Below are 24,213 nucleotides of genomic sequence, written 5' to 3' on the forward strand. Positions count from 1 at the left end.
AGATTGCATTCAAGAATGTTAAGCTATGCTTAACTACCTGTCTTTTTTTTAAAGAAAGGTTGGCTAAAAATTCATCCTCTCTCAAAAGAGCATTGACAATTATTTTTGGATTATTGTATCAACAACTTACTGATCACGCTAACAAGCTGTGAGCTGTGGATATAATTTTTATTCAGGGGTTCCCTGAGACCTGAAAATTATTTCAAGGGTTCATCCAGGGCAAAAATGTTGAGAAAGGCTGCTGTAATGTCTCTGCATTTTTACTTATTTACTCCGAGACACCGTGCGGAACAGGCCCTTCTGACCCACTGAACCATGCTACCCAGCAACCCACCAATTTAACCCCAACCTGATCACTGGATGATTTACAATTACCCTACTAACCAGTACGTCTTTGGACTGTGGCAGGAAACCAGAGGAAGCCTCCCGCCCTCCCCATCCGCACTTGGGAAGGGACGTACAAACTGTTTTATAGAGGCTGCTGGAATTGAACTCCAAATTTGGATGCCCTGAGCTGTAATAGCGTTGCGCAATTTTGTATTAACATGATGTGCTGTGCTAAGTGGCTGCCTCCTGTGTCAAACATGTTCTGTGATTCTGTTTCACAGATAACAAAGCCTAATTATTCATAGTTTAGGGTGTGTTCTTCCTAGTCTCTCCCTAGACCCCGAGATCAACAGACGGATCGGACGAGCAGCCTCAACATTCGCCAGGCTGAGAGAGTCTAGGAGAATGGAAAGCTGGCAACGCACACCAAGGGTGCAGTCTACAGGGCCTGTGTCCGGCAGCGAGACCTGGAGCCTCTACTCCAGACAAGAGCGGCGTCTCTGCCTTCCACCTTTGCAGCCTGAGACGCATTCTGGACATCAAGTGGACTGACCGAATCACCAACAATAAGGTCCTGGTCCGCACCCAGATACCCAGCCTCTTCACCCTGTTCCAGCAACGCCGTCTCTGCTGGCTGGGCCACGTACACAGCATGTCAGACGGGAGGATCCCGAAAGACCTGCTGTATGAGGAACTGGCCTCCGGCAAGAGAGCACAAGGGCGGCCCCATCTTTGTTTCAAAGATGTCTGCAAGAGAGACATGAAGTCACTGAATGTGAACGTTGAGAGGTGGGAGGACATTGCAAGCAATCACTCTTGCTGGAGACTGAAACTACGCAGGGGTCTAAAAAGAGAAGAGAAGCTGAGGCTTGCTGCTGAAGAAAAGTGCACTCGCTGAAAAAAAACAGCACCAAGACAACACCGGAGGACAGTGCCTTCAAGTGCAGTCGCTGCAGCCGAGACCGTCACTCCTGTGTGGGCCTGGCGACAGCCACAACAGATGCTGCTCTAGCAACACAGACTGAAGCAAGACTTTCCCAGTGCAGATCCATGCTCTCGCAAGACTGACGGGTGCCTCGTGAGGGTGTGTTCTCACCAGAGCCCTATAGAATTGCAGTGAAACATCCTGGCAGCAAGATCGCGTAGTGGTTAGCATAGCACTTTACATCAGCAGCGACTGGAAGGTTCACGCTGCCGTCTGTACGGAGTTTGTTTTCTTGTGTATTGAGATACAGCATGGAATAGGCCCATCAAGCCACACCACCAAGTAATCTCCTGGTTCAATCCCAACCAAATTCAATTCTATTGAAGTTCAGTTGTCATTGAACCATACATGAATACCTGTGAATGCAGTCAAACGAGATAGCATTACTCTGGGGCCAAGCTGTAAGGGTTGTACAGCACAAAGCAGACATAGCACATACAAAATAGCGAGCACATGGAAGATATCAGTAAGATACAGCCATACAAAATGATCAATTAACCTACCGACTGGTACGTCTTTAGACTGTGGGAGGAAACCAGAGCACCTGGAGGAAACCCACACGGTCACCGGTGAGAATGTACATACTTCTTACAGACAGCGGTGGGAATTGAACCTGGTGTACCAGTACTGTAAAACCTCTTGCTAACCACTATGCTACCGTGCCATGCAGTGTCCATGAGAGATTCCTCCGTGTGTCTGGTTTCCTCCCATCTTCCAAACTATAGGTCAGGGTTAGTAACTTGTGGGCATGTTATGTTGACGCTGGCAGTTTGGCAGTGCGTTGTCCTCAGCATATTTTCAAGCTGTGCTGGAGTGATATATTTTACTGTATGTTTCAATGTACATCAAAGGTAATCTCATTTAAAAAAAAGTAATCTCTTAAATTGATGCGGGCACATGAGTTCAAATTTCACCTATGGTTCTATTTAATATCAGAGAACGTATACAGTGTGAATTTCTTACTCTTCATGGAGATCCATGAAACAGAAGGGGAAAAAAGTGCCCCAAAAGAATGAATGATGAATGACAGAAATATCAGAACACCAAAGTGCCCCTCTCCCCTCTCACATGCAAACAGCAGCAGAAACACCAACCCCCCCCCCCCCCCCCCCACCACCCACCATGCAAGCAATGCAAACCCTGCAGGCACCGTGATCTAGAGTCCCTCAAAAACTACCCTCCAACCCAACGCTTCAACATTTCAACAGGCTGTCTCTCTCAGTAGTGAAGGGGAGAGGGATACTGATCCTGCCCCAGTGAGGGGGGGAACCAACAGGCTGTCTCTGTCAGTAGTGAAGGGGAGAGGGATACTGATCCTGCCCCAGTGAGGGGGGGGAAACCAACAGGCTGTCTCTGTCAGTAGTGAAGGGGAGAGGGATACTGATCCTGCCCCAGTGAGGGGGGGGAAACCAACAGGCTCTCTCTGTCAGTAGTGAAGGGGAGAGGGATACTGATCCTGCCACAGCGATGGGGGAAACCAACAGGCTCTCTCTGTCAGTAGTGAAGGGGAGAGGGATACTGATCCTGCCACAGTGAGGGGGGGAACCAACAGGCTCTCTCTGTCAGTAGTGAAGGGGAGAGGGATACTGATCCTGCCCCAGTGAGGGGGGGGGGAAACCAACAGGCTCTCTCTGTCAGTAGTGAAGGGGAGAGGGATACTGATCCTGCCACAGCGATGGGGGAAACCAACAGGCTCTCTCTGTCAGTAGTGAAGGGGAGAGGGATACTGATCCTGCCACAGTGAGGGGGGGAACCAACAGGCTCTCTCTGTCAGTAGTGAAGGGGAGAGGGATACTGATCCTGCCCCAGTGAGGGGGGGGAAACCAACAGGCTCTCTCTCTGTCAGTAGTGAAGGGGAGAGGGATACTGATCCTGCCCCAGTGAGGGGGGGGAAACCAACAGGCTGTCTCTGTCAGTAGTGAAGGGGAGAGGGATACTGATCCTGCCACAGCGATGGGGGGAACCAACAGGCTCTCTCTCTGTCAGTAGTGAAGGGGAGAGGGATACTGATCCTGCCCCAGTGAGGGGGGGAACCAACAGGCTCTCTCTCTGTCAGTAGTGAAGGGGAGAGGGATACTGATCCTGCCCCAGTGAGGGGGGGAACCAACAGGCTCTCTCTCTCTCAGTAGTGAAGGGGAGAGGGATACTGATCCTGCCCCAGTGAGGGGGGGAACCAACAGGCTCTCTCTCTCAGTAGTGAAGGGGAGAGGGATACTGATCCTGCCCCAGTGAGGGGGGAAACCAACAGGCTGTCTCTGTCAGTAGTGAAGGGGAGAGGGATACTGATCCTGCCCCAGTGAGGGGGGGAACCAACAGGCTCTCTCTCTGTCAGTAGTGAAGGGGAGAGGGATACTGATCCTGCCACAGTGAGGGGGGAAACCAACAGGCTCTCTCTGTCAGTAGTGAAGGGGAGAGGGATACTGATCCTGCCCCAGTGAGGGGGGGGAAACCAACAGGCTGTCTCTGTCAGTAGTGAAGGGGAGAGGGATACTGATCCTGCCACAGCGATGGGGGAAACCAACAGGCTCTCTCTGTCAGTAGTGAAGGGGAGAGGGATACTGATCCTGCCCCAGTGAGGGGGGGAACCAACAGGCTCTCTCTCTGTCAGTAGTGAAGGGGAGAGGGATACTGATCCTGCCCCAGTGAGGGGGGAATCCAACAGTTCACTGTTCTGATGTTGATAGTTTAGGGAACTTAAATTTAAATCATTAAGTAAATGTGGAATTTAGGGGTAAAAAAAGTTGCTTTAGCAATAGTATGTGTGAATTCATCAGAGTTTTGTAAGTCTACCTGGTTCACTGATGTGCTTCAGGGCAGCAATATGTTGCTGTTTCTCTCACTGACCTAAGTATAACTGCAGACTTCTATAGATGTGTGGTGGAGAGCATATTGACCGGCTACCTCACACCCTGGTATAGAAATACTAATACCCTTGAATGGAAAATTCTACAAAAAATTGTGGATATGGCCCAGTCCATCTTGGGTAAAGCCCTCCCAACTGTTGAGCATATGGCCTCTTCTCATTGTTATTATTAGAAAGGAGGTACAAAAGCCTGAAGGTACACACTCAGTGAGTGATTCAGAAACAGCTTCTCCTCTTGTCAACAGATTCCTAAATAGGCATTGAACCCATGAACACTACCTCACTTTTTATTATTTCTGTTTTTGCACTATTTTTAGTTTAGCTATTTAATATAAATATACAGTCGCAAGAATACATTTCTGAACCCTTTACCTGGTTTTTTGCATTAATTACTCATAAACTGTGGTCTGATCTTTACCTAAGGAATAGGAAACGCAGACTGCCTAAACTAATAACACACCAGTTGTACTTCTCGTCATTACTAAGTATACCATTCAAACAGTCACAGTCTAGGTTCTAAAAGGTAAGTGGCCCTCTGGGGTAATGCCTTCCACAAAAGCTATTTGGAGTCAGGTTTTCCAATCGATAAGATGAGATTGAAGGTTAGGCTTTAGAAATGCCTTGCCCTATTAAAAAAGACACACAAAGTCAGGTTACTGATGAAGTCCGCTCTTCTCAAGAAAGATACCTTTAGGTACATTGTGCCTCAATCAAAACAACTTCCAGAGGACCTTAAAAGAAGAATTTTAGAGATGCACGCATAAAGATGTAAAAGGCTACAAGAGCATTTCTAAAGACCTGAGGGTTCGTCAGTCCACAGTCAGAGAAATTGTCTGCAAATGGGGGAAATTCAGTACTGTTGCTACTCTCCCTAGGAGTGGGCATCCTGCAAAGATCACACCAAAAGCACAATGTGCAATGTTGAAGGAGGTGAAAAAATACCCAAAGGTAACAGCAAAAGATCTGCAGAAATCTCCAGAACTTGCTGAAGTGTCTGTTCGTGTGTCCACTATAAGAAAAACTCTGAACAAGAATGGTGTTTATGGACGAACAACACAAAGGAAATCACTGCTCTCCAAAAAAACCATTGGTGCATGTCTCAAGTTTGTAAAAGACCACCTGGATGTTCTACAGTGCTTCTGGGACAGTGTTCTGTGGACCGATGAGACAAAAGTTGAACTTTTTGGCAGAAATGGACACTACTGTGTTTGGAGGGAAAAGGGCATTGCACATCAACACCAAAACCTCATTCCAAATGTGAAGCAAGGTTTGAAAGAGCATCATGGTTTGGGATAGCTTTGCTGCCTCAGGACCTGGACAGTTTGTTATCATTGAGGGAGCAGTGAATTCAAAATTGTATCAAGACATTCTACAGGCAAATATCAGGGTAACGCTCCATCACCTGAGGGTTAATAGAAGTTAGATAATGCAACAAGACAGTGATTCAAAATACAAGAGTAAATCAACAACGGAATGGTTTAAGAAGAAAAATGTGTGTGATTTCGATTGGCCAAGTCAAGAGTCCAGATGTTAACCCAATTGAGATGCTGTGGCATGACCCGAAGAGGGCTGTTTATGCAAGGTATCCCAGAAATATTGATGAACTGAAACCATTTTTTAAATTGGTCAATTAGTCTAAAATTCCTCCTCACTGATGTACAAGTCTGATCAGTGGCTACAGGAAATGTTTGGTGGAGGTTACTGCTGCTAAAGGAGGTTCTACCAGATGTTAAATACTATACAAGGGTTCACACACTTCCAGCCTGGACTGTGAATGATTAAACCATGTGTTCAATAAAGACATCAAGATTACAGTTGTTTGTGTGTTATTAGCTTAGGCAGATTGTGTTTGTCTATTCTTGTAACTGAGATGACCATCAGACCACATTTTATGAGTAATTAATGCAGAAAACCAGCTAATTGCAAAGGTTTCACAAATTTTCTCTTGCAACTTGTGTAGATGGATAAGATTTACTTTGAACTTTACATTTGGCAATCTAATTGACTATTAACTGCCTCAGTTCAGAGGCAGTACCAATGGATACTAAATGCCTGTTTTTGCCCACATTCAATAAACAAATATATTTTTTTAAAAAAGAACTTGCTATGCTCTTCACTTCTTATCAAGGCTGAAGCGTCACTAGCAACACACACAAAATGCTAGAGGGACTCAGCATTTCAGCCAATATCTATGGGAATAGATGAACAGTCAACATTTCAGGACTGAGAAGGAAGAGGGAAGATACCAGAATAAAAAGGGTTGGGGTGGGGGGGGGGGGGAGAAGGATGGCTGGAACGTGATAGGTGAAGCCAGGTGGGTAGGAAGGGAAAGGGCTGGAGAAGAAGGAATCTGGTGGGAGGAGAGAGTGGACCATAGGAGAAAGAGAAGAATGGGGAGACCCAGTGGGAAGTAACAGGCAAGTGAGAAAAGGTCAGCGTGGGGTATAAGGAAAGAGGGGTGGGGGGGGGAAGAATTTGTTTACTGGAAGGAGAAATCCATATTCATGCCATCACATTCAAGGCTACCCTGACGGAATATAACGTGTTCCTCCTCCGACCCAAGGATTGTCTCATCTTGGCACGAGAGGAGGCCATGTATTTCCATGTTGGAATGGGAATGTAATTAAAATATTTGGCCACCGTGAAGTCCCACTTGTGGCAGATGGTGCAGACAGAGGTGCTCGACAAGGAAGTCTCCCAATTTACAGTAGTTTTAGCCCATGTAGGGGAAGCCACATCGAGAGTATGGGCAACAGTAGACTCCCCCAGCAGAGTTGCAGGTGAAGTATTGCCTCACCTGGAGGGACTGCTTGGGGCCCTGAGTAGAGGTGAGAGCGTAGGCATCATCAAGGTTCCTAACCATTTGCTAATAATCTGCATCTTGGCGTTCTGAGATTTATGTAACACAATACTCAAATCTCTCTAAATCATTTAGTGGGCACTCGTCTTTTTCTGCATCAATATTTCTACTGTCAAAGACAATAATGTAGATTCTTTTAATAAAGTGACTGAAAATGGCTTCCAGCTCACAAGCTGTACTTCCCATAAATTACTCTCGCATAAGATAAATTTAGCAAACAATTAAATAATGCACTGGTAATGGCAAATGATCTGGCAGTACTCTGTTGTTTTATTAATATACTTGGAAGATCGAACTCTGTCTTTACCTCTGTCTCTCTCTGCCCGTCTCCCACCCCCCCCCCCCCCCGCCACTGTTACTCAATCACCACTCAGCACTCTCATTCACACTCTCAAAAAACTTGGAATAAAAACGACACTACAGACTGTAACGTTGTTTGTTGCCTTCCTTCTCAATATGAAAGGGGTGACACCTCACTCTCCCTTGTTAGAGAGAGTGAGCCTGTGGCACGTTGAAGTGCTGAGTTATGGGCTGTAGATTTTGATGTATCGTAGATCATGGTCTCTTTGGGGACTTTGCTATTGCTTTCTTCCTGCTCAGACAAGTGGATGGGGAGAGGGTTAATGCTTTGTTGCTGCTTGTGAGAGAGGGGGGCTTTGGGGTACTAATGTTTTTCTGTCTTTCATCCTTTTGACGTTTTTCTGTTTTGTGGATTCTGTGAAGAAGAAAAATTCAGGTTACATACTGTAAATATTCTCTGATATAAAATTGAGCCATTGAGAGTATGGTGGGCATCTGTACAAACGAGGTTTCCTCCTTAACACTCAAAATGCTGTAACAGATTTTCTGTGGGCAGAACTCCTTTAGCTCGAGCTAAAGACTTTGGACCAAGTCCCATTTAGGGACATGAGCGCAAAAATGACTACTGGACAGGTATGGAGGAATTTAAGGTGGGGGAATATATGGGAGGCTGGGTTTAAGGGTTGACACAACATTGTGGGCCGAAGGGCCTGTACTGTGCTGTACTATTCTATGTTCTAAAATTCAAAGGAGCTGATGAGCAAGTTGTTGGTGGCAGGATGTAGGACCATGAGACGTAGGAGCACAATTAGGCCACTTGGCCCATTGAGTTGCTACCCATTTCTAAGGGGCAGCATGGTAGTGTAGTGGTCAGCACAGAGCTTTACAGTACCGGAACCCCAGGTTCATTTTCCGCTGCTGCTTCTAAGGAGTTTATACGTTCTCCCCGTGACCGCCTGGGTTTTCTGTGGGTGCTTCAGCTTCCTCCCACAGACCAAAGACCTACTGGTTGATAGGTTAACAAAGGGGCAACATGGTAGCACAACACTTTCCAGTACAGGCAGCCAGGGTTCAATTCCCACTGCTGTCTGTAAGGAGAGTGTATGTTCTCCCCGAGACCATAAGACATAGGAGCAGAATTAGGCCATTCACGCCACTGTTATTCCATCAGTGCTGATCTTGGATCCTACTCAACTCCATGCATCTTCCTTCTTGCCATAACTTTTGATGTCTTGACCAATCAGGAAGTCATCAATTTTTGCTTTAAGTATACCCGCAGTCTTGCCCTCCACAGCTGTCTGTGGCAGAGCATTCCACAGATTCACTTCTCTCTGGCTAAAAAAAAAATTACTCATTATCTCTGTTCTAAAAAGTCGCCCCTCGATTTTGAGTTTGCCGTGTAACCAGTGACGAGACCTCTTGCCTACATCACAATTGTGCTTCCGTAATGGCGACTAATCAACTGATTGATAGGTATATAAAGGTCAAATATCCAGAGGGCACACCATAAAAAACAGCGCCCTCGTGATGTCACCCGTATGCTGATGAAACGTTAGCAAGTAAATTGTTAAGATCAGAACAACTCAACCCACCCATATAGGATTAGATTTATTTGTCATATGTACCTCAAAACAACCGGTGAAATGCATCGTTTGTGTCAACGATCAAAGCTGCCGTCTTCCAGTGCCAACGTAGCATACCCACAACTTACTAACGTGTATGGCTTTTGGACTACGGGAAGCCCATACAGTCTTGGAAAGAATGTATAAACTCCATACAGACAGCAGCAAGAACTGAACCCTGATCACTGGCACTGTAGTAGTGTAATGCGAACTGCTTTTCTGCATTTCCCTCCAGAATGTTGTGACATTTTTTATTTTACGGCAGCAATATAGTATATGGGTGGCAGGGTGGAGATATGTCCCTACCAAAAGACGTGTAAGGTGCTCTTTCCCTTCACTAGCCCCTTCAGGTCATCCTTGGGCAGGTGTAGCACCTGCTGAGCCTCCCCCCCCCCCCCCCCCCCACTCTGATCAGGGTTATGTGAAGCCAGGGGAGCCGGTGGTGGACGGTCGTATCAGCAGCCGGTGCAGATCACAAGTCCTAATTATACAACCATTGTCACCAGGCAGACGATCTCTGAAGAGTGTTGATAATTGCTGCAGGTCACCTGTTTTGTAAAGACACTGCCCAGAAGAAGACAATGGCAATTCACTTCTGTAGAAAAACTTGCCAAGAACAGTCATGGCCATGGAAAGACCATGGTTGCCCACATCATACAATCAGATCTGGAGTAACAATCATTTTTTTTCCCTTTCCTTTTACACTCAAGTACTGAATCCTGTTTTCCCAGCCTTCTGTTTTTCTAACCTCAAGAGTTTGGGCATTGCAGTTTTTTTTCTTTTTCTGGTTTTTAATATTAGCAATGTTCAAGTTAAATTTTATTATCTAAGTACATATATGTCACCATATACAACCTTGAGATTCATTTCCTTGTGGGCATGCTCAATATTCAATAAGACATACTCAGTATGGAGACAGTGAGCACATGGATAGTCACAGGCTCTTTCCCAGGGCTGGAATAGCTGGCATGAGAGGGCATAGGTTTGAGGTGCTTGGAAGTAGGTACAGAGGAGATGTCAGGGGTAAGTTTTTTTACGCAGAGAGTGGTGAGTGTGTGGAATGGGCTGCCGGTGACGGTGGTGGAGGTGGATACAATAGGGTCTTTTAAGAAACTTTTAGATAGGTACATGGAGCTTAGAAAAATAGAGGGCTATGGGTAAGCCTAGTAATTTCTAAGGTAGGGACATGTTTGGCACAACTTTGTGGGCCAAAGGGCCTTTATTGTGCTGTGGGTTTTCTATGTTTTCTATTAAGTCAATAGAATAATAACCATAACAGAATCAGCAAAAGGCTGCAGCAACTAGGACGTTCAACCAGAGTGCAGAAGACAACAGATTGTGCAAATACAAAAAGAAGAAATAATAACAATAAATAAGCAAAAATTATCAAAAATGTGTGATGAAGAGTCCTTGAAAGTGAGTCCATAGGTTGTGGGAACATTTCAATGATGGGGCGAGTGAAGTTGTTCCTTTGGTTCAAGAGCCTGACGGCTGAGGGGTAGTAACCATTCCTGAACCTGGTGGTGCGAGTCCGGAGGTTCCTGTACCACCTTCCTGATGGCACAGCGAGAAGAGAGCATGTCCTGGGTGGTGGGGATCTCTGATGGAAGCTGTTTTTCTGCAACAGCATTTCATGTTGATGTGCTCAATGGTGGGGAGGGGAGGGCTTTACCACTGGTAATCCGGTAAAACTGTTATGCAGGAATACAAGAATGATAAAGGAAGCAGCAGAATATTGAATGTTTGTCATTATAAATTTCTGTAATAAGTCTAATTAAAACTGCAATGGCCATTATTGTCAAGTAAGCTTGTACTGTAGAGGTGTGCCCCTCCGCGATGAGAATGTTAAACTCACCTCCTTGGTCCATGTGAAGAATGGTCATCTGAGTGAGACTGGTGGAGTGTGACCAGTACACATCACCTCCTCCGTAGTGAGGCAGAGTGTGGGGATCACCTCGTATGAATAACACCAACCCAGAAACTTGTTTGCTTTGTTGTTTGTGAGGCTATGCAGTTCGGAAAGTGGCTGCCATTTCATTTAATGAAACCTAAGAGATTCATTGGCTTCCCTGCTTAAAAGACAGAAGATATTCCCTTTATGAGATGTTGCATTGGAATCCAGCCATTTATTCACTTAAGCAGTTATTTGTTTTTTTTTCCCTCCCTGTGTGAAGTCATTATTATCTGTCTGATTTGTAAAAATGTTTTCCTGACCGAGGTTTACTGTTCCATGGGGTATCTCACATGGAGCATTTCACAAATGGACGTAGCTTCGAAGGAAAGCAATCTCTTCCCTCGCTCGGTAGTGAGCAGAGGAGCTAATACCAATAATACAATTCCCCACCTTTTCATGGCACTGCAGAGGTCTTGAGCGCAGATGAGAGTCATTTGAGCCATCATTATCTTCATTGAAGAACTTGAAAGAACTTTCATGGGCTGGTCTTCTCACTGTCAAGGAATCTGCAACTCATGTTCTCAGTTCATTCCTCTCCATCTGCCTGTAAACTTAAAAAACGCCAGACCAAATCACCACAGCACAGAAGAACATTACTTATCTTTTCACCAGTTTATTTCTTGGAGCTCAGCCGGTGGGGGAACTTGGTCCTGACATCAGGGGAGAAGCATTCTCATCCCTCCAGTGGTTCCACAAGTTCACTGTTCACCTTCCAGACCAGTTAACAATTTATAAGGCCACTGATCCAAAAGATCAATCAGTTTGATAGACACTTCAGCCAAGTCAATGGACTGTTGATACAAAAGAACAATCAGTTTGATAGACATTCTAGCCACTAATTAAAAAAGGAATGTCCTACTTGGTTTGTTGGAGCTAAAACTTAATTACAAAGATAAGAACATCTACCAGTTTATGCTTTAATCAAGAAAGGAACGTCCTGTCTAATTTCCATCAGGTACTATCCAACTATGAAAATGGACAAGGGAGAGCCAGTGGACGTAGTGTACCTGGACTTCCAAAAAGCCTTTGATAAAGTCCCACATAGGAGATTAGTGGGCAAAATTAGGGCACATGGTATTGGGGGCAGAGTACTGACATGGATTGAAAATTGGCTGGCTGACAGGAAACAAAGAGTAGTGATTAACGGGTCCCTTTCGGAATGGCAGGCTGTGACCAGTGGGGTACCGCAAGGTTCGGTGCTGGGACCGCAGCTGTTTACAATATACGTTAATGATTTAGATGAAGGGATTAAAAGTAACATTAGCAAATTTGCTGATGACACAAAGCTGGGTGGCAGTGTGAAATGTCAGGAGGATGTTATGATAATGCAGGGTGACTTGGACAGGTTGGGTGAGTGGGCAGGTGTATGGCAGATGCAGTTTAATCTGGATAAATGAGGTTATCCACTTTGGTGGCAAGAACAGGCAGGCAGATTACTATCTAAATGGAGTCAAGTTAGGAAAAGGATAAGTACAACGAGATCTAGGTGTTCTTGTACATTCAAGCTGTAGCATGCAGGTACAGCAGGCAGTGAAGAAATAACTAATGGCATGCTCTTGTTATAAACAGGAATTGAGTATAGGAGTAAAGAGGTCCTTCTGCAGCTGTACAGGGCCCTGGTGAGACCCCACCTGGAGTATTGTGTGCTGTTTTGGTCTCCAAATTTGAGGAAGGACATTCTTGCTATTGGGGGAATGCAGCGTAGGTTCACAAGGTTAATTCCCGGAATGGCGGGACTGTCATATGTTGAAAGATTGGAGCGACTGGGCTTGTATACACTGGAATTTAGAAGAATGAGAGGGGATCTGATTGAAACATGTAAGATTATTAAGGGATTGGACACACTGGAGGCAGGAAGCATGTTCCCGCTGATGGGTGAGTCCAGAACTACAGGCCACAGTTTAAGAATAAGGGGTAGGCCATTTAGAACAGAGGTGTGGAATAACTTTTTCACCCAGAGAGTGGTGGATATGTGGAATGCTCTGCCCCAGAAGGCAGTGGAGGCCAAGTCTCTGGATGCATTCAAGAGAGAGTTAGATAGAGCTCTTATAGATAGTAGGGTCAAGGGATATGGGGAGAGGGCAGGAACGGGTTCTGATTATGTATGATCAGCCACGATCACAGTGAATGGCGGTGCTGGCTAGAAAGGCCGAAAGGCCGACTCCTGCACCTACTTACTGTCTATTGTCTATTGTACCGCCTTTTATCAAAACCAAAAGGTGTGAAAAATCAGGAGACAATCTTATGTGCTGTGTGAACTTTAACCCTTACCTTGCTCCAAAGAAGCAGCTGTGAGACATTATTCAAACACCCTGCAGTCACTCACAAAATACACAGACATAGTTGGTACTTAACCCCTCATTTACAGGAATCTGAGAATCCCCCATTCCCTTAAGCTTTATTGCCTTTGTTCTGTCTTTCCTTCTCCCTCCAAGACTTTCTCCACGTCACCCTCCCCCTTCCCTATCTCCTCCATCTCTCCCTCTGTCCCCCACCCCCTCCTCCCATAGCTTCAATCTCCTTTCGGTAATCAGAAGCTGTTTCTGAGTCATTGAGAGTGTGCCTTCGGGTTCTTGTACGCCCTTCCTGATGGTAGCAATGTGAAGAGGGCATGACCTGGGTGATTGGGATCATAGCGATGGATGCCGCTTTTTTGAGGCATTGCTCCTTGAAGATGCCCTGGATACTCCAGAGGCTAGCTTTGGTGACATACTGAATCCACTCACTCCTAATGAAATAGAAGTTGCAGTGCCTTCTTTGTAGCTGCATTGAAATGTTGGTCCCAGGATAGATCCTCAGATTTTGACACATTCAAACTTGAAATTACTCTCACTATCCATGTCTGACCATATTCTGATTGTACCAAACTCTTTCACTGTGATGAAGTGCTTAGAGAGGTTGGTTATGGATTAATTAAATCCTGTCTCAGCAAGAACCTGGGACCATTGCAATTTGTCTATCACTGCAGTAGGTCATGCAATCTCATTGGCTGTTCATGTGGTCTTGGATCACCGGGACTTTTACACAGCACTGTAGTAATTTAATGTACTGCAAAAAAAATATATGCAAGTGATGATAAACCTGATTCTGATATGGGTTTCTATTGTGGACTGGGAGTGGGAAAGGAGAATCATGGGAAAGGGGGAAGAGAGAGGGGAGGGTATGGAAAGCACCAGAATGCTCAATAAACCAGTTGTTTAGAATCAAATGACCCTACCTAGTCTCTCAGGGCTGGGTGTGTCTGTAGCCACGTCGCACCCCCCCCCCCCCCCCCCAATGCCTAGCAGTCCTTCTCGACCACCTGTCCCACACCCTTCCCACAGTACTTCCCATTCCAAACATCATTTGATCCCGCCTGACTTACAAACTCACTGTCTGCTCCATGATGAGTATAGTACTGTGCGAAAGTCTTAGCCACCTTAGATATAGACATGTGCTTAAGAGTTTTGCGTAGCACTGTACATACTTCGATAGTAAATGTACCTTGAACTTTGAGTTTTCCTGTGAAAGTTCTGGATGACTTTTCCACCACTCTTATAGGCAGTGAATTGCAGTTCGCAACCTATATCTGAGTTAAAGGAAAAGTCCCTGATTACACACCTCTCCTACTTCTCTTTCGATCAATTTCCCTTGTCTTTGAACTCCATTAATGGAATTTGCTTCTCTCTATTTATGTCATATAATCCCATCATCCTGCCTATAATATTGCATCCACACACTTGAATCAAGTCTCCTTTTAACCTCTTTTTCTTCAGAGAGGTGCACCTTGTGAGAATTGCACTAGATTCAGTTAAACAAATAGTTTTAAAAAACTGGAATGGGAGCTGACAATATAAAACCATAAAGACCTAGGAGCACAATATGGCCATTCAGCCCTTTGAGTCAGTTCTGTCATTACGTTATGGCTGATTTATTATCCCTCATAACCCAGTTCTCCTGCCTTCTCCCCCTAACCTTTTCATGTCCTGATTAATCAAGAACCTATCAATCTCCGCTGTAAGTATACTCAATGACTCGGCCTCCACAGCCATCTGTGGTAATGAATTCCACAGATTCAGCACACTGGCTGAAGAAATTCCCTCTCAACATTCTAAATCGATATCCCTCTATTCTGAGGCTGTGCCCTCTGGCCCTAGACACATCCACTATAGCAGGGGTTTCCCAACCTGGGGTCCAAGGACCCTTTGGTTAATTGTGAGGGTCCATGGCATAAAAAAAGTTGGAAACCCATGCACTATAGGAAACAGCCTTTCCACATCCACTCTGTCTAGGCCAGGGGTCAGCAACCTTTACCACTGAAAGAGCCACTTGGACCCGTTTCCCACAGAAAAGAAAACACTGGGAGCCGCAAAACCCGTTTGACATTTAAAATGAAATAACACTGCATACAACGTTTTTTTTGCCTTTATGCTATGTATAAACAAACTATAATGTGTTGCATTTATGAAATTGATGAACTCCTGCAGAGAAAACGAAATTACATTTCTGCATGCAACAAAAACATTTTGAACTCCGAAAAAAAGACGTTGGGTTGGTTACTTTTAAGTAAAATACTCAATGTCTATTTGAGTCCTTCTTGTATTTATGAAAAATGCTGAACTTAAATTTTCCGCCAGCAGCAAGCCAAAAATAACGTCAGCCAGCTGTCAACCTGAAAAATAAAAGGACTATTTCATTGAACAATGAAAAAATATGAATATATGTAAAATAATAGGCAATTAAAATATTTATCATACTTGGTTAATGGGATTTCTGCTCCTGGACCTCAGCGCACAGCACCTGCACATCAGGGCTGTATGACGTCACCTTTATCTTTACACAGGATCGCAAGCTGTCATCTGTGAGGCGTGCGCGATGTTTGTTTTTAAATAAAGTTCATGTTGGAGAACACCTGCTCACATACATATGTGGATCCAAAGATCGACAGGACTCCAACCGCATACTTTTTAATGTTTACATAAATGTCGGGGATAGCATTCCATGTTTCGAACACAAGTTTGTCCGGTTTTGGGAGGTTTTCAATATCACTCCATTTATGATTCTGAGCAAGAACGGCCTTCTGACGGGCAACATCTTCAAGGTCTGCTGTCAAGCGTCTAAACTTGGACACCCATATGTCTTTGTCGGCTATGTCGGCCAGTTCCATCTCAAGATCAGGTTTACTCACACCTGCCAATGCAGTCGTATTCAGTAGAGATGAATCGATGCTTAGGGGAGTGATCGGGAAGGATAATGTGTTTTTTTCCTCTCTGAACTCACAGAAGCGTTTCCCAAACGATGTTTGCATTGCGATGATTGCAGAATGTAAATACTCCGAATTTATCATGTCGTGACCTTGTTTGAACTCTCTCAAATTGGGGAAGTGAGACAAAGTGCCTTTCTGTAAATCTCTGGCAAGCACTGTCAACTTGCGCTCAAATGCCAAAACATCCTCCAACATGTGTAGGGCTGTGTTTCCCCTGAAGAGCTGTGTTCAGCGTGTTCAGGTGCGCTGTCATGTCTACCATGAAGTGTAGCTTTTCCAGCCACTCTGGCTGTTCCAGCTCAGGAAAGGTGAGCCCTTTGCTGCCCAGGAAAGTTTTCACTTCTTCCAGACACGCGACAAAGCGTTTCAGCACCTCCCCTCTGGACAGCCACCGGACTTTGTTGTGCAGCAGGAGATCAGAATATGCGCTTTCCAGCTCGTCCAGTAACAAATGGAATTGACGGTGATTTAAACTTTTTGCCATTATTTTATTGACAATCTGAATGACAACATCCATTACTTCTGTGCATTCTGGAGGAAATGTTTGAGCGCACAGTGCCTCTTGGTGCAAGATGCAGTGAAAGTCAGCAGCTTTCTGTCCAGCGACTTCTGCAGTAAAGCCACAAATCCCTTGTGCGTTCCTGTCATACTCGGTGCCCCATCAGTAGCTACTGACACCAGGTGGGTAGTCTTTATTCCTTTGGCTCTTAAACAATTCAAGATAGCCTCACAGATGTCCTCCCCCCGTGTTTGGTCTTTTAGAGGTATCAACTCAATCAGTTCTTCCTGTGGCCCGGCAGAGTTTACATACCGGCAGAACAGCGCTATTTGTTCAATATCACCTTTGTCTTTAGACTCGTCACAGGCAATCGAGTAGGCCACAGCTGAATTGATGTCTTTAATTTGCTGTCTTGTGATGTCTTCTGCCATTTTTATGGTTCTGTCTTTGACAGTCTTTGCAGAGAGGGGCATATCCCTGATTTTCTGCACAATTTCACTCTTGTTTTTAAAGTCCGTGAATAGATGTTCTGAAATCTTAATGAAAGATTCTTTTATATATTCACCATCTGTAAACTGCTTCCCGTGCCTGACTATTTCCTGAGCGGCAATATAACTAGCGTATGTCGTTGGTTTTCCGGACTTCATCCATTGCTTGAAATGATTTTTGCTCAGATCAACCTTCCGCATCAGTTCCGAAACGGCTTTTTTTCTCTCATCTCCATCCGGATATTTTTGAGCAAAGGCTGCGTGTTTATTCTGGAAATGCCTTGCAACATTTGACTTTTTGTTGTTTGCTAGTTTCTCATTGCATATTAAGCATACCGGTAAACCAGTCTCGTCAACAGTGAAAGCAAATGAATCCGTCCACGTATTATTAAACGTTCTGTTTTCTTCAGTCACTTTTCTTTTTTTAGAATTCTCCATAGTTGGCCTACCTTGGATCGAAAAATTAAAGAAATCGCGCACTGACGGGTGTCAGGTATTGGCAGTGGTGACGTATATTAATAGCGATAAAAACACGTTGTAGCGGTGTGCTCACACAGTCAGTAAACTGCAGTTGAATAACTTTATTCGAGCTAAACAGCCTTGCTTTTAAGCCTCCCTCAACCTGGCCCCCATGGGCGCGGATGCTGCAAAAGACACGTACTCACAAACCCCCGTAGGCTATCTCTCTTAGCCTGAACGCTGGCTAATTGTGAGCCGGTTCCAATGTGCCAGGAAATGGGTCGCCACAACGTCTTATTTAGATTGTACAAGATCACCATAATCTTCAAATTTAGAATTACATTTCAAAAACTAACAAACTAACATAAAATACATTTTAATTAAATACTGACCAATTATTTCCCAAAGCAACAGGGAGCCGCAGCACAGAGGTAAAAGAGTGGCATGTGGCTCCGGAGCCGCGGGTTGCTGACCCCCGGTCTAGGCCCTTAAGGTCTTTTTAATTTGGTCCTTAAAGCTTTGTTCACCCACTGTACCATGGAAGCAGGTTCACAGGTTTGGTGAGTGAGACAGAAAACGCTGACTGCGAATAAGTGTATTACTCATTAATTTACTAACAGTAAAAAAATTAGACCAAACATTTAAGTATCCCCAAGTTACACAAACTACAAAACTAAATATTCAACAAACAGTTACTTAGGTAAAGGTGTGAGTGGAGCATACCTCCCCAGCCTGCCTGTGAAATGTGCCCCAGAGACAAAGGCCGGGGGTGGGGGGAGTGAGAGAAAGCCTCCTGCAGGTGCTAATCTGATATCTCCAAGGAGTTTAAAACTGGAGCTTAAGTGCAGCTGCGAGCAAACACGAGGAAATCTGCAGATGCTGGAAATTCAAACAACACACACAAAATTCTGGATTAGTTCCTGAGGATTGGAGGGTGGCTAATGTAACCCCACTTTTTAAAAAAGGAAGGAGAGAGAAACCGGGGAATTATAGACCGGTTAGTCTGACATCGGTGGTGGGGGAAATGCTGGAGTCGATTATCAAAGATGTGATAACAGCACATTTGGAAAGAGGTGAAATCATCGGACAAAGTCAGCATGGATTTGTGAAAGGAAAATCATGTTTGACGAATCTTGTAGAATTTTTTGAAGATGTAACTAATAGAGTGGATGGGAAGAGCCAGTGGCTGTGGTATATTTAGATTTTCAAAAGGCTTTTGACAAGGTCCCACCCAGGGGATTAGTGTGCAAACTTAAAGCACACGGTATTGAGAGTATGGTATTGATGTGGATAGAGAATTGGTTGGCAGACAGGAAGCAAAGAGTGGGAGTAAATGGGACCTTTTCAGAATGGTAGGCAGTGACTAGTGGGGTACCGCAAGGCTCAGTGCTGGGACCCCAGTTGTTTACAATATATATTAATGATTTAGACGAGGAAATTAAATGCAGCATCTCCAAGTTTGTGGATGACAGGAAGCTGGGTGGCGGTGTTAGCTGTGAGGAGGATGCAGGGTGACTTGGATAGGTTAGGTGAGGGGGCAAATTCATGGCAGATGCAATTTAATGTGGATAAATGTGAGGTTATCCACTTTGGTTGCAAGAACAGAAAAACAGATTATTATCTGAACGGTGGCCGATTAGGAAAAGGTGAGGTGCAACGAGACCTGGGTGTCATTGTACACTAGTCATTGAAGGTGGGCATGCAGGTACAGCAGGCAGTGAAAAAGGCAAATGGTATGTTGGCATTCATAGCAAAAGGATTTGAGTACAGGAGCAGGGAGGTTCTGCTGCAGTTGGACAAGGCCTTGGTGAGACCGCACCTAGAATATTGTGTGCAGTTTTGGTCCCCTAATCTGAGGAAAAACATTCTTGCCATAGACGGAGTACAGAGAAGGTTCACCAGATTGATTCCTGGGATGGCAGGACTTTCATATGAAGAAAGACTGGATCGACTAGGCTTATACTCACTAGAATTTAGAAGATTGAGGGGTATCGTATTGTAATGTATAAAATTCTAAAGGGATTGGACAGGCTAGATGCAGGAAGATTGTTTCCGATGTTGGGGGAGTCCAGAACGAGGGGTCACAGTTTAAGGATAAAGGGGAAGCCTTTTAGGACCGAGATGAGGAAAAACTTCTTCACACAGAGAGTGGTGAATCTGTGGAATTCTCTGCCACAGGAAACAGTTGAGGCCAGTTCATTGGCTATATTTAAGAGGAAGTTAGATATGGGCCTTGTGGCTAAAGGGATCGGGGGTATGGAGAGAAAGCAGGTACAGGGTTCTGAATTGGATGATCAGCCATGATCATACTGAATGGCGGTGCAGGCTCGAAGGGCCGAATGGCCTACTCCTGCACCTATTTTCTATGTTTCTATGCTGGCCAGGCAGCATCAATAGGAGAAGCACTGTTGACGTTTTGGGCCAAGACCCTTCGTCAGGACTGTGTTCCACCTGTTTATGTTTCGGGCCGAGACCCTTCATCCGGACTGTGTTCCACCAGCATTTTGTGTGTGTTGCTTAAGTGCAGCTGCAGTTTTTAAACGGACCAATCAACGACCAACATGGTGGAAGCAGCTTTTGACTGGCAAATAAGCCATACCCTCACACAACACTCACTTCTTCCCTCTTCCTTCCTTTTTAGACCACCAGCGACAGACCCTTGTTGCCTAAACCTATCACCTCCTCACCCCTCATTGCCATTTTCATTGCTCCTTGCTCTATCTGCTTAGCCACCCTAACTATAGACCCTTCTCCTTTGGATCCACCTGACCCTTTACCACTCTGCACTGGCTAACCCCTCTCTCAGTCCAGATGAGGGGCCCTGACCTGAAATGTCGACTATTAACTGCTTTATACTTGACATGTACTGAGGTACCGTGACAAACGTGGTTTTGCACGCCATCTAAACTTCGAGTTAGTAAAAGGTAAAAGTAATATCTAGAACGCAGTATAAAGTGTTAGGACGAAGAGAACATTATTAGTAACGCAGAGAGAAAGTCTGTCTAAGATGCTGAAGTGCTGGGTGATGGACTGAATCAGGGTCTCTTTGGGGAGCCTCTGCTGTTGCTTGCATGGTGGGTGGATGGGGGTGGCCCAGTGCTTCTGGCACGAGTGTGGGGAGGAGCGGCATTCGATGCTTTTGCCACTGTTTGTGCGAAGGGAGGGAGTGGGGGCTTTATCAGTCTCTGTCAGTCACTCTATAGGTTTCTTGTTTTGTGGATGTCTGAAGAGTATGAATTTCTGGTTGTATATTGAATACATTCTCTGATATTAAAATTAACCTTTAAACACAGAATACTGGAGGAGCTCGGCAACTATGGTAATGAATAAATAGTTGAAATTTTGGGCCGAGACTTTTCATCAGGACTGGAAAGGAAGGGAGAAGACATCAGATTAAAAAGGTGGCGGAAGGGAAGGAGGGTAAGCTAGAAGATGATAGATGAAGCCATTTGGGTAGGAAAGATAAAGTGCTAGAGAATAAGAAATCTGATAGAGGAAAGTGGACTATAAGAGAAAGATGAAGAGGAAGGACACCAGGGAGAAGTGATAGGCAGGTGAGAAGAAGTAAGGGTGCAGAGTGGAGAATAGAAGAAGAGGGAAGGGGGAGGAAATCTTTTTTTAACTGGAGGAGCGATTAATATCCATGCCTTTAGTTTAGAGGCTACCCAGGCAGAATATAAGGTATTGCTCCTCCACCCTGAGGGTGACCTCAACTGGCACAAGAGAAGGCCACAGACTGACATGACAGAATGGGAAAGGGAATTGGAATTAAAATGTTTGCCCATCGAGAATTTCTGCTTGTGGTGAATGGTGCTTGACGATGCGGTCCCTCAGTTTACGACACATCTCGCCAATGTGGATCAGGCTACATCCAGAGCACTGGACACAATAGGCGACCCCAGCAGATTGGTAGATGGAATTTTGCTTCGCGTGGAAGGACTGAATGGAGGTGCTGGAGGAGGTGAATGGGCTGGGAGAAGTGCCAAGAGTGAGATGAGTGGGAAGGGACGAATGGACAAGGAAATCATTATTAGTAATTCTTAGAGTCATAGGATTTAGGTTTAAAGTAGTATTATAATAGAAGGTTTTTTTCCACTGAATTCGGATGAAGCTTGAACTAGAGTTCATAGCTTAAAAGTGAAAAATGGAATATTTAACAGAAGCATGAGGGCCCAACATATTGTTGCAAAGAGGACAGACAGTGGCTGTATTTCATTAGGAGTCTGGAATGTCACCAAAGACATTGTCAAATTTCTACACATTTACTATGGAGAGCATTCTAACTGGCTGCATCACCGTCTGATATGGGAGGGGGGGGGGGCTACTGTGCAGGATCGAAGCAAGCTGCAGAGATTTGGAAACTCAGTCAGCTCCATCATGGGCACTGGCCTCCGTAGTATCCAGAACATCTTCAAGGAACGATGCCTCAAAAAGGTGACATCCATCATTAAGGACCCCCATCACCCAGATCATGCCCTCTTCTCATTGCTTCTGTCAGGGATGAGGTACAGAATTTTTAAGGCACACACTCAACTAATCAGGAATAGCTTCTGCCCTCTGCCATCAGATTTCTAAATGGACTTTGAAACCATGAACACTACACTTTTTTTGCACTAATTTAACTATTTAATGCGTATATTTACTGTAATTCACAGTTTTATATATTGGATTGTACGGCTGCCACATAACAACAAATTTCACAACTTACGCTGGTGATTTTAAACCTGATTCTCATTCACTCAGAGGGTGGTGTGGGTGTGGAGTGAGCTGCCAGTGCAAGAGGTAGATGTGGGTATGATTGCAACAGTTAAGGGAAGTTTGGACTGGCATGTGGATGGGAAGATTATAAAGTGTATTGGTCTAGATATGGGTTGATGGGACTAGGCAGAATAACAACGTAGCACTAAGTGGATGGGCCAAGGGTCCTGGTTCTGTGCTGTAGTGCTGTATGACTCTGAGATCTGCGTAGGGAATCCACGCTCGGGCTCCATCTTGCTGTCCATAGGTGCCACCAGATTGGTTCCTCCAGTATTTTTTCATGTTTCTCCAGAGATTCCAGCATCTGAAATCTCTTGTGTCTCTGGTATTAATCTCTCAACCAACATCTCTGGGCAGTTTGTCTGGTTCCTAGTCAGTCAAGTCATGGTGTCAAAGGTTACGGGAGGAGGCAGGAAAATGGTGTTCTATCAGCCATGATAGAATGGCAGGGCAGGCTTGAGGGCCAAATGCCTGATTCTGCTCGTATGTCTTTTGGGCATTATCACATGGTGAATTGGGGTTTGTTTGCAATTGAAGCTCCTGTTTCCTATACTTTGACAGGGACAGTCATCCAAAAGTATTTCTTTGTCTCCCTGGGACCACGTGGGTTTCCTCTGGGGTCTCTGATATCCTGAGACGTTGGGGTTAATAAAGGTTTCTCCAAAGGGAAAATATCGGCATTTAACTTGGTGCACCAGCCAGGTCTTGAGCCTGCCACAATGACACTCAGCAAGACCTTTCTTTCTTTACACAGGATACAGAAGAACATGCTGATGGACCTCACCAAAGACATCATGAACGAACTGGGCATCACAGCTGTCGGGGATATTATTGCCATTCTAAAACATGCCAAAGTGGTTTACAAGCAGGTGAGTGCTGCTACAGCTGCTTCCTTCATCACATGGCTCCTAAACTAAATGCCAAAAATGGGAGGGCCTCTATAGACAGGAAGCATTTTGGAGCAAAGCCTAGATTCCCATCACCCAGGCCATGCTCTTTTCTCACTGCTGCCAGGTACAAGAGCCCCAACCAGGTTCAGGAACTGTTCCTACCCCTCAACCATCAGGCTCTTGAACAAAGGGGATAATGACACTCACTTGCCCATCCATTGAGATATTCCCATAATCAATGATCTCATTTTAAGGGCTCTTTATCTCATGTTCTCATTATTTATTGCTATTTATTTATATTTACATTTACACAGTTTATTGTCTTCTGCACTCTCGTTGATCTTTCATTAATCCTGTTATAGTTGCTATTCTATAGATTTGCTGATATGTCCACATGAAAAAGGATCTGAGGATCTGAGGTGACCTACAGTGGCATGCAAAAGTTTGGGCACCCTGGTCAAAATTTCTGTTACTGTGAATAGTTGAGTGAGTAGAAGATGAACTGATCTCCAAAAGTCATCAAGTTAAAAATGAAACATTCTTTTCAACATTTTAAGCAAGATTAGTGTATTATTTTTGTTTTGTACAATTTTAGAGTGTAAAAAAGGAAAGGAGCACCATGCAAAAGTTTGGGCACCCTAAGGTATTTGAGCTCTCAGATAACTTTTACCAGGGTCTTGGACCTTAATTAGCTTGTTAGGGCTATGGCTTGTTCACAGTCATAGTTAGGAAAGGCCAGGTGATGCAAATTTCAAAGCTTTATAAATATCCTGACTCCTCAAACCTTGTCCCAACAATCAGCAGCCATGGGCTCCTCTAAGCAGCTGCCTAGCACTCTGAAAATTAAAATAAATGATGCCCACAAAGCAGGAGAAGGTTATAAGAAGATAGCCAAGTGTTTTCAGGTAGCCGTTTCCTCAGTTCGTAATGTAATTAAGAAATGGCAGTTAACAGGAACGGTGG

At 44.7% G+C, this 24,213-nt stretch overlaps 1 protein-coding gene across 6 annotated transcripts in view; it reads left to right on the forward strand.

The window, feature by feature from the left end:
• Positions 1–24,213, forward strand: part of c11h19orf47 (chromosome 11 C19orf47 homolog) — a 163,528-nt gene that overhangs the window by 29,140 nt on the left and 110,175 nt on the right. For all 6 annotated transcript variants that reach the window (XM_059985100.1, XM_059985098.1, XM_059985099.1 and 3 more), the window contains exon 3: positions 23,115–23,229. In XM_059985100.1, coding sequence (XP_059841083.1) covers positions 23,115–23,229 — 115 coding nt within the window. The remainder of the gene's footprint in view (positions 1–23,114; positions 23,230–24,213) is intronic.

Source organism: Hypanus sabinus, chromosome 11 (genome assembly GCF_030144855.1).
Source record: "Hypanus sabinus isolate sHypSab1 chromosome 11, sHypSab1.hap1, whole genome shotgun sequence".
Classification (NCBI taxonomy): domain Eukaryota; kingdom Metazoa; phylum Chordata; class Chondrichthyes; order Myliobatiformes; family Dasyatidae; genus Hypanus; species Hypanus sabinus.